This window comes from Lipotes vexillifer, unplaced genomic scaffold (assembly GCF_000442215.2).
Source record: "Lipotes vexillifer unplaced genomic scaffold, Lipotes_vexillifer_v1.1 scaffold72, whole genome shotgun sequence".
NCBI classification, from domain to species: domain Eukaryota; kingdom Metazoa; phylum Chordata; class Mammalia; order Artiodactyla; family Lipotidae; genus Lipotes; species Lipotes vexillifer.
Genome location: NW_006769482.1, coordinates 1,456,291 through 1,467,733, shown reverse-complemented (window position 1 = coordinate 1,467,733; position 11,443 = coordinate 1,456,291). Strand labels below are relative to the sequence as shown.

The 11,443-nt window shown below is 48.4% G+C and overlaps 1 protein-coding gene across 1 annotated transcript in view; it reads right to left on the bottom strand.

Annotated features, from left to right (window-relative positions):
* Positions 1 to 1,562: 1,562 nt before the first annotated feature.
* The window catches only part of SECISBP2 (SECIS binding protein 2), a 39,198-nt gene continuing 29,317 nt past the window's right edge, over positions 1,563 to 11,443 (bottom strand). Inside the window, exons 14-17 of the mRNA XM_007445621.1 lie at positions 11,137 to 11,357; positions 2,618 to 2,772; positions 2,092 to 2,284; positions 1,563 to 1,666 (exon numbers count right to left, since the gene is read on the bottom strand). Coding sequence (XP_007445683.1) covers positions 1,563 to 1,666; positions 2,092 to 2,284; positions 2,618 to 2,772; positions 11,137 to 11,357 — 673 coding nt within the window. The remainder of the gene's footprint in view (positions 1,667 to 2,091; positions 2,285 to 2,617; positions 2,773 to 11,136; positions 11,358 to 11,443) is intronic.

The following is an 11,443-nucleotide window of genomic DNA, read 5'->3' as shown; positions in this document are numbered from 1 at the left end:
ATCTCTAGCAAAGATTTCTTAATGATTTTTTGATTTGTCAGTTTTATAATTCTAGACTGCTGAATGCAGCTGACAAGCTATTTAACTTTCTCCCTATAAGTTCATTTGGAACCTTTACTCTCAATCTTTTCAAACCTACTATAGTTGACACGGGGTGGGGTCCTCCCTGCTATTCCTCCTGGTGGCCCTGAGGGAGAAACCTGTGACAGGATGGAGGGCTTGGTGGACCAGATTGCATGTCCCTCATTTAAACAGCTCAGAAAGTGTATGGAAAAGCAGGGCACACACCGGGAACAACAGATGAGAAGACAGACTGGTGCTTCCCACAGACAACCTCCACCTCGCCGCCAGCCCTGGCCACGCAGCGGGCCGTTTACGACTCCTTATTCCACTTTTATTTGCTTGTCACAGGCCACTCACTCTCAGAGGTACATTCGGCATGACTGAATTCAACTAACATATTTTCAAGCCCACACGATACCTTGCTTGCTTGACAAGTGCAAAGCAGTGAAACTCGTTCCTGCCATTTCCCGTGACCAGCACGCCAGCAGGCTGGACCGAGGCGGGTCCAACAACAGTCTCTAAGGGTTAGTTGCTACTTCGAGACCCAAGAGGCCTGAGCGAAGCAAACCTCTCCCTGCTCAGTCCCCTTCAGTTCAAAGAAGAGTGCCCAAAAGACACGTATCAGGACGCAGGACCACTGATTAGACCAAGATGACTGGAGTCTCCAGTGAAATTAAATAATCACTCTTTATTCAAAATAAATAAGCCCTCTTACTTACAGGAAAATATGAAAGTAAACTTCTATCCTTCCGGCCTCTAAGATAGAAACCACATTCAAAATATGTTCACTTACAAAAGAAAGAAAATATTTGCAGATTTGCAGAAAACTGAAATTTAGGAACTTCAATATACATTTGTTGCTTTGCGAAATAAAGAAAAGGAATAATTCATGTCAAAAGGTCACAGGTTAGAGAACCAATTTTCCTCCTGAGGCTCATTTTAGCAAACCCTCCAAGTACCCCCAAATCTTCTGGCCGAAAAGCCACAACCTGAGAAAGGCACCCCTCCCCACCCCACTGCTCCTGCACTAACACTGGCTCCCACAGCACCCGTCCAGCGGCTTCTGCAGGGCTGTGCTGGGTCACTGGGACCGGGAACATCAGGCTGGCACCCCGCTGCCTCCCAGCCACATCACCTCGGCCCCCCGCTGCTTTCCACAAACTAACTTGGCTCAGCTACTCTGCAATGGAGAGACGTTCCCTTAGCAGCAGAGTACTCCAAGTACCACCTTTTCCAGCATTTTCCAGACTCACATTGCACTCAGAGGGCCAAGGCTGCATCCCGAGTCTTTGTGAAAAGGTTTCCACCAGCATACCAAGTGCCCATCCATGGGACTTGCAGCTTTTGGATGCCTACGAACACCGCTGGTTAATTTCCCAATTAAACAGTCATACAAAACACACACTAGGTCAACGAAGAACTGAGAAGAAGAAAAAGACCCCAAAGTCTTTTAGCTCCCGCCCCCTTACCCCAAATACAGAAACACACAGAAAGAACTTTTATAAATTCAAGTTCATCATCTGAGAGGTCGAAGCCTCCAGCGATTCCTCCAGTTCCAGGGCACATTGAGTGTATGCTTCCAAATGGTTTCTCCAGATTTCAACTGGAAACAAGAAAGCGCACAGCTGATGGACGGCAGAGAAAGCAAGCAGCATGTGGCCTGCCCAGCGAACCAGCTCCCTAGATGGGGCCCAGCAAGGACTCAAGCCCAAGTCCCCAACTGCAACCCCCTCGTGAGCAGCACCAAACACCTTGGCGCACACCGGCCTTGACAACCGCCCGCCAGGGATACAGCTGTCCTCAAGCATGCCCTCTGTTTGGATGCCATCTGACCCGAGGTCTGAGACATCCACTGACCAGCCCTCCCAAGTCTGAGACCACCTCTTAAACAAGGGCCGGGTCTTAACGGGGCCTTTTGCAGCCAGTCCTGCCACAGTGGCCATGCTGCTCTCCTGGGCACCCTTTTCAATCAGTGTCGACGAAGACTTAGAGGAGGCTTAACCCCAAATCCATTCCCCCAGCACTCACTGTAGTGTGGCTCCTCTTTTCCGGCAGGGGCCAGGGGTCTGTCCTCTGCAGAGCAGCTGGGGCCCTGCGTGGGTGGGCTAGCAGGTGCAAGGGGCCCAGGCTCTCCCGGCAGCTCCCATTGCGCGTTCTCCAGCATGGTCCTGTACGCCTGCCGGGCCGCCATCGTCAGCTCGACCATCTTGTGGAACTGGTCCTTGGGCAGAAATGAGAGCACAGGTGACATCCCCTGCAAACTGGTGATGGCGCCCTCCACAGGGAAGCAGGGTGATGCCCGCCTGCGGTGCTGCCCGAGGGAAGAGCAGGTGCTGACCTCAGGCCTGCTTAAGGCTCCTCTGCGGCAGCAGTGAGCACCGGAGCTAAATTCGGAATCACACTTCCATGCTTTTAAGGAAAGGAGGCCACCAATGCTGCTGCCTTCAACACTGGGGCCCCTGAGACTCAGCGCTGCTGTGCTGTGGAAGTGCAGACAACCACCATCCCTCCCGACTCCCTCCCACAAGCAAGATGCGCCCCCTCGCCATCTCACCTGGGCCCCGTCGTAGCTAAAGATCCCTACCACGCTGACAGGAACAGCCTTGTTCAGACTGCGCCCCAGAGCTTTGCGGTTGAGAGCAAACACAAAGGGGATGTTCTGTTCACAGGCGTAGTCAATGATGGTGTGCAGGGTGTCGTCCAGCCCACCTGGTCAAAGGACAACGAAAATGACATGGAAATGCATCACACGAGCATGCTGGTGACACTGGCCGCCAAGGGCTTTTCCCGACAGTGACACTCCTGGCTATTTCCTTACTCAAGCCAGTGTACCAGGCCAGGTTTCACCAGCAGAGAGCCAGTCACTGCGGTGCAAGTACACTATTACTCTCGGCCACATGGAAGAAATCAACTCTCCAAGAGAGACACTTCTAAAAGCAATAAAACATGATGAAACATGTCCACGTCAAGTCAACATCTGGTGCAGGTGCTGTGCGTAATGGAAAAATGAAGGCTTGGTAAGTATCTGCTGAATACCACATGCCACCCTCAGTCTAACGGCCTCATGTGGACTGGCTCCTATATCCTCACAAAACCCTGAGGGGGAGGCTGCACCCCACTTAAGAGATGGAAATCCAGAGCCCAGAGAGGTCACTGAGTACCTCCAACCCTGCCTCCCAGCGAAGCACCAGCCAGGCAGGAGTGGGGCGGGGGTGGCACTGAGAGCAGAGAGAGTGAAGGGAGCCCTGCATGCGGGTGACATGCCTGTGGAGCCAGAAACCCAGCAGCACTGACGAGTTACCACCAACAGAAGGATCACATCTGGATGTCTGTGTGTGAGTAGTGCAGAAACCCCCAGTATGCACACACGCATCAGCCAGCTAGAACGTAAAACGGAAGAAATGACTCTATACGTGACAGCAACCAAATTCTACAACAGGTGGGGATAAATGTGGCAAGAAACGTGAGAGATTTATAGGGCAACTTCAACATGCTAGTGAAACACAATAGAAAATCTAAACAAAAGGCACCTATGCTCTTGGATGGAATGATCCAATATGATCACGTGTCAATTTTATGTTAACGTAAAACTTTTTATACTGTAACTTACTCTAAGTGGGATTTTTTTGAGAAATAAAAAAATATTGGGTTGGCCAAAAGGTTCATTTTTTTCCGTAAGATGTCTCTAGTAGCACTTAGCTGTCTTTAACTTCATTCGAAACAATTTTGTTAGATTGTATTGTGACAGCTGTCATATCAGCATGCATTTAAAAAAACTTATCAAAATTGAATTTTTGTGTAGCCATTTTAATATTGAAGATGGAAGGAAAAAAGCAACATTTTCGGCATATTATGCTTTATTATTTCAAGAAAGGTAAAAACGCAACGGAAATGCAAAAGAAAGATTTGTGCAGTGTACAGAGAAGGTGCTGTGACTGATAAAATGTGTCAAAAGTGATTTGCAAAGTTTCATGCTGGAGATTTCTCGCTGGCTGATGCTCCATGGTCGGGCAGACCAGTTGAAGTTGACAGCGACCAAATCAAGACATTAATTGAGAACAATCAACGTTATACCACTCAGGAGACAGCCGACATACTCAAAATATCCAAATCAAGCACTGAAAATCATTTGCACCAGCTTGGTTATGTTAATCGCTTTGATGTTTGGGTTCCACATAACTTAAGCAAAAAAACCTTCTTGACTGTATTTCCTTATGCGATTCTCTACTGAAACGTAACAAAAATGTTCCGTTTTTAAAACAAATTGTGATGCGTGATGAAAAGTGGATACTGTACAATAATGTGAAACGGAAGAGATCCTGGGGCAAACAAAACGAACCACCACCAACCACACCAAAGGCTGGTCTTCATCCAAAGAAGGTGATGGTGTATATACAGTGGGATTGGAAGGGAGTTCTCTATCATGAGCTCCTTCTGCAAAACCAATTAATTCCAACAAGTACTGCTCCCAGTTAGACGAAATGAAAGCAGCACTTGAAAAACGTCCAGAATTAGTCAAAAGAAAATGCATAATCTTCCATCAGGATGATGCAAGACTGCATGTTTCTTTGATAACCAGGCAAAAACTGTTACAGCTTGGCTGGGCTGGGAAGTTCTGATTCATCCGTCGTATTCACCAGACATTGCACCTTCAGATTTCCATTTATTTCAGCCTTTACAAAAATCTCGACTGAAAAAATTTCCATTTCCTGGAAGACTGTAAAAGGCACCCAGGACAGTTCTTTGCTCAAAAAGTTTTGGGAAGGTGGAATTATGAAGTTGCCTGAAAAATGGCAGAAGGTAGTGGAACAAAAGGGTGAATACGTTGTTCAATAAAGTTCTTGGTGAAAATGTAAAATGTGTCTCTTATTTTTACTTAAAAATCAAAGAAACTTTTTGGCCAACCCAATACATAATATGAGAACAGCCTTTTGAAAAAGGAAACTAACGTCAGGCTAGCATAGCCAGGTATTAAAGCTTGCTATAAAACTACAAGAACATAAACGAGGGGATGAAGAGCGACAGAATGGAAGGTCCAGAAACGACCCAAATGCGTGGGGCGTGAGCAGGTCTGCAAAAGCACTCTGAAGCACCGGAGAAGGTGCAGAAGGGACAGCGAGCGGGTCAGCCTCTGCAAAGATCCATCTTAGACTAAAATGCATTCAACCTAAACAAAAATGAAAACATGGAAGAACCAGGAAAAAAAACAGAATTAAGAAAAAAAATCTTTAATAACCCTGGAGTAGGAAGGTCGATGAATGACAAAACCTAGATGCGATAAAAACAAGAATAAAAAATACCAATATGTACACACCTGAAGTCTCTGCATGGCCAAAAAAGGTTTAAAGAAAAACAGACACATGACAAAACAAAAATATTTACAACTCTTACCCAAAGGGAGTCTTATTTATTAAAAAAAGGTACACGTAAATATAAAAAAGACTGACATCCTAAAAGACAAATGGGCAAAGAATCAACAATTTACAGAAAATGCCAAGCCCTTAAACAAGCGGAAAGGTGCTCAACCTCCCTTCACAAGAACATGCTAACAGAATCTTCCCAAGAGGGTGGGGAGGCCAGGAGGAATCAGCAGCCCGGCTGCAGGGGCTGCAGTGTCCCCGGGGTGCAGAGTGGCATGTGCGTTAACCTGGTAAGTGCACAGGCCGTTTCGCTCTAGGAATGTACCTATGGAGATGTTCAGTAAGAAATGACAGTGTGTGGACTTCCCTGGTGGTTCAGTGGTTAAGACTGCACTTCCACTGCAGGGGGTGTGGGCTCGATCCCTAGTCGGGGAACTAAGATCCTGCATGCCGGACAGCGTGGCCAAAACAAAAAGAAAAAAGAAAAAAACTACAGTGTGAAAGGTGCATCCTTGTTTACGGCTACAGAAATCTGAATGCAACTGAAGTGACCATCAGCCCGGGACTGTGCAGCCAGAAGAATGGGAGGGTCCCGAGCCAGACTGTGATACTAAAAGAGCAAGGCACAAATGGGATCCAGGACACCAGATCTCTCTCTCTCTCTCTCTCACTCACACACACACACACACACACACACACACGGACTAACAAGGACACATCAAAATATGGCAATGGTGGTTGCCTCTGGGTGGTGGGAAGTATCTGGGGGAACTTACTCCCAAAGGAAAGTAACAAGCACTGAATCCTGCCCTCTTGCATGGTGAGCTGTTTGAACCTAGCATCTGGAAGGAGGTTACAGCATGGCATTGCCCCGGTTCCTCTACAAACTGACCAATTCCTGAGCGAACACACATCGTCTGCATGAGAAGGAAAAATTTCCCAATATCTCCTATCACCTGGTATCTAATTACCTAATCTTCTTTCAAGAGGAACTTCTCAAATGCACATCCTACTGCTCTGAGGGAACGGGGAACTCATTCTGCAGCTGGTTTGACTGGGGATTAATGGTTAAGCCCCATATCCCTGAACTCTGCCCACCCCCCTGCCCCAGATCTACCTGCAGAGTATCAAAGATGATGAGGATGAAATCTCTGGGGATATAAACTTTAAAGAAAAAACAGTTCTGGGCAGGTGGTGAAAAGGGGGAGACAGGACCAGAGGTGAGGCGATGGCTGTGTTCCTTACAGTGAGATATTTTCAGATTACCATGGGAGGCTGACCGAGTCTCTTCAACATCAGCCCCATGGCCTCTCACTCAAGGGTCTGTCTCTGCCTTGTGTCCACCCCAACCCAGGAGCTGGTCACAAAGGCTGTTACAGCGGTGTACAGAAAAGAGTTATAATGTGACCGGCCCGACAGCTGCCATCCATAAAAAGGCCAACTTACTTGGCTGACCCTTCTGGTCCCTGAATTTGGGCTTTGGGAGGACCCCTGTCACCCCACCTGGGAAGAGTGGCTACTGTACCCAAAATGCATATGAGGATTACACTGAACACCAGCTTTCCTTCTGTGAGTCTGGAATGTGAGGACATGCCAGGCAGAGGGTACCCATGTGACCAGCCCCAAGGAGCCTCCCTGGTAGATGACATCACACTTCACACGTGTTGTCACATCTCGTTTTGAGGGAATGCAGCGTGTCCTCTCTGACTCCCCCGGGAGAGGACACTGGAAGCATGCCCTGCTTTCCCCGACACAGCAGCCAAGTCCAGACAGTTTTGTTCAGCCCAGCTCCCAGCCAACGTTACTAGTGAGAGCTGAAAGCATCTCCAAGTGCCGACTTCTCAAAGTTCCACAGGAAGACAACTTAAAACAAGCAAATGCTCAATCAGGTAAACAATTTCCATTTAAAGTTTAAGTTCAGAATTATCAGGAAAATGCCACTCGGAGCAAATACAGTATTTTAACATAATCCCAGGCTGTAATACTAAATTTTACATGTAAAATGACTACAATCTATTGGCTATCTTTTCCAAGGTATAAACATTCCTAAAACACATAATCGAGTTCTTTATGCTTCAAAGAAAAAAAAAAAAAACAATGTAGGGGCGGATGATTAAACAACATATTTTAAATGCATAACAAATCCTTGAGATGCCCATCAGTACATTCTTAGCTCCATTCTCTGCCACAGTCAGAGGAGTGGGGGCTTAAAGAAAGAGCAAGGTGGACTGCCAACTGAATACACACATTCCCGTTTTTTGGTTTGTCTTTTTTTTTTTAATTTATTATTACTTTTTAATTTATTTTTGGCTGCTTTGGGTCTTTGTTGCTGCATGGGGGTTTTCTCTAGTTGCGGCGAGCGGGGGTGCTGCTCTTCATTGAGGTGCACGGGCTTCTCACTGGAATGGCTTCTCTTGTTGTGGAACACGGGCTCTAGGCACGTGGGCTTCAGTAGTTGTGGCACATGGGCTCAGCAGTTGTGGCTCTCGGGCTCTAGAGCGCAGGCTCAGTAGTTGTGGCACATGGGCTTAGTTGCTCTGTGGCATGTGGGATCTTCCTGGACCAGGGCTCAAACCCATATCCCCAGCATTGGCAGGCAGATTCTTAACCACTGCGCCACCAGTGAAGTCCCTGGTTTGTATTTTAAAGGTGGAAATCCACAGGAGAATGCAAGATAAGAGCAAAAAAGTTTTGGAAGCTGAAACGCAAACCGTTGACTCAATTGACCTAAGCCAACAATGGGAAAACCCCTAGACCCAGCCATTTATATCCTACAATTCAATCCCCAGAGCTTGGCAGCTAACTGGCAGCATCAGGCACTTCAGAGACAGGGTGAAGTTCAGATGAGGTGACAGCAAGTTGGTGTCCAGACCCACTTCACCCAGCCGACATGCCAGTGCCAGGCCTCTGGTGAGGCAGGGCGGTAGGTCTGTGGAACACTGGGACCCACACTTCTAACGGTGGGCATAAGGACAAGGTCACAGACTCCCAGCAGGAGGTAAGAGAGTTCTTCCCCAGGGAGTATGGAGTCAGAGAGAGAGAGCAGCAGCCCAGCTGTCATCCTACAGCATAGGTTCTAGCTTGGCATCCACAGCAGCAGCAAAGAACTTACTAGAAATGCAAATTTTGGGGCCTGCTGGACCTGCTCAGGAAGAAACTTTGGAATCTGTGTCTTCACCAGCCTCCTGGGTGACTCTGATGCTCACTACAGTTTGAGAACCACTGCCCTCAAATGCAGCTCAAAGCCTTTAAATGCCAGCCCCACCCCCAGATTTCTAGTCAGCTTTAATAGCTGTTAAAGACAAACAGGGGACTTCCCTGGCGGTCCAGTGGTTAAGACTCCGTGCTCCCAATGCAGGGAACACGGGTTCGATTCCTGGTTGGGGAACTAAGATCCCACATGCTCCACGGTGTGACCAAAAAAATTTAATAATTAAAAAAAAAGGGCTTCCCTGGTGGCGCAGTGGTTGAGAGTCCGCCTGCTGATGCAGGGGATGGGGGTTCCTGCCCTGGTCCGGGAAGATCCCACATGCCGCAGTGCGGCTGGGCCCGTGAGCCATGGCCGCTGAGCCTGCACGTCGGGAGCCTGTGAAACCCTGTGCTACCTCCATTCAGGCCAGACACAGCAGAAAAAAAAAAAAAAAAAAAAAAAAAAAAGACAAACAGATAGCAGACACCAGTATCTGCAGAAACCTCCACCATGAGATCAAAACAGCAAACCACCTGGAAAGGGAGGCTATGCAGGGAGAAGAAAACCTCACATCACTATTATTCTCAGGGAGGAAACACATCCACAGAGCAACGGCAGCTGCAACACACAAAGAAACTTCAGAAAACAATAAAAATAGCTCCCAGAAATTAAAAATAATAGCAGAAATAAAAACCTCTACAGAAAGATTAAGAGACATAGTTGAAGAATCCTTACAGAAAACAGAACCAAACGAAAGAGGTGAAAGGAAGAAGAGGAAAAGTCACAGGAGGACAGCAGTGCAGGAGGCCCAGCATCTGAGCAACATGGTTCCAGGAAGAGCCTAGAGAGGACCGACTGTAGGGAGATTCAGAGTACAAACCCAACAGCACGTCCGAGAACTGAGGGCACTGCCCCCACCTCCCGGAACGCTGGGCACATGAACTTCCCACAAGCTTCCAGAGAGAAGGGAGAACAAAGGGGAAAAAGTAAGAAATCAGAAAGCCTCGATTTCAAGCACCATCTTCTAAATGTGCTGCCATGTACCCTTTCTCTCATAAGCCACTGGGGGATGTGCACACCCCGAGACAAAGGAGTGCACGAGAGCCACTAAACACCACACCCCAACAGGAAATGGGGGAGGCTGTCCCCAGGACGACAGCTGCACAGAAAGCACAGACCCTGGAACGATTCCCGGAGAGAAGCTACAGAATGCCCGATGCACCCACTGCCTTAAGAGGTTCAGGCAGCCGGGTGAGAGCTTGAGGAGTGCTTCATTTCAAGTTCAGCGCCTGCCATGGGACTGTGGTGGGGACACTGCCAGCACACAATCGAACAGGCAGGTCCCCTGAGACCCCTTTCTGATGGCTGGGACTGGATCTGCCCTGAACTAGGACGGGGACGAGCCCACTGGGCTGGCAATGACCAGGTCCAGCTGCTGCCCTAGTGCCCCTAGGTGCTGCAGGCAAGTCAGAAAACCTCAAGTCTTCAGACTGGAACAGCAACCGGAAAAGCTCAGGGCTAGGATCTGGACTGTATCCCTCAAAGTCCAGTTCCAGCCGAGAGGAAGTTTACACTGAAGGAGAGAGGAATAGGAGCAGAGAAGGACACCGAACACTTACACGAAGATGGAGGACCAGTGTCTAAGTGACAGCATTCTACTCTTAACTGACAACCCCTCTACTGCACAGCCTGAGGAGGACACAAAATGGACCACCCCAAGGGCCAATGGGAGGTGTCACAGATGTCCATCTTTTGGTCACCTCGCCCAGCATATCACATCCTGAAAAACAGAACAAACCTTCCAGCATCAGTAAGATGGCCAAGTGCTTGGACAAACCCATCTTTATTTTTTTTTAATTAATTAATTAATTAATTTATTTATTTATATTTTTGGCTATGTTGGGTCTTCGTTTCTGTGCGAGAGCTTTCTCTAGTTGCGGCAAGCGGGGGCCACTCTTCATTGCGGTGCGCGGGCCTCTCACTGTCGTGGCCTCTCTTGTTGTGGAGCACAGGCTCCAGACACGCAGGCTCAGTAGTTGTGGCTCACGGGCCCAGTTGCTCCGTGGCATGTGGGATCTTCCCAGACCAGGGCTCGAACCCATGTCCCCGGCACTGGCAGGCAGATTCTCAACCACTGCACCACCAGGGAAGCCCAACAAACCCATCTTTAATCAGTGGACAGATGAGTTAGTCACAGACTCAGCAAGCACATTTAAAACGGACAAAAGCCCAATGCAGGGACCACCTAGCTGACAGTCACAAAGCCTCTGTGGTGTGAGTGACCAGTAACCACAAGAGGCCTGCGCAGGCCAGCTGAGCCACACTGTGAAGACCACAACCTGCCTCACAGAGGAATGAGCTGGCTGATCCCATAAAATCTGGAAACAAATTACTCAATTAAGAGAAAATGAAACAAACTGAGGTGCCGAGGCCTCGGTGCCCCTTAGCTGCTGACGGGTGTGTGGTGGCCAGAAGGTGTGTACTATAGGGGGCCACACGCCAGGGATGACACAGCGCCCTTACCTTTCGACTGTATCTTCTCACAGTTGGGGGAGATGATGACGCATTTCAACTTTTTGAGCTTCAGATGTTTGAGAACTTCCCTCAGCCCCAACACAAGTCGGCGTTTGGTCTTAGCCTTGACTGGATCTTTCTGATACATACGATCTTGGAAACGAACCAGCTCTTTCAGCAGGTCCGTAACACAAGCGTCAACTTCTTTACTGAGCATCTGGCTGCAGTAGCTGAAAGAAACATTAGACACGGTCACGTTCCCACTGGCTGCGACACTCCAGCGCACTGCTCTTGGCACACCTCGGATGAGGGGGAC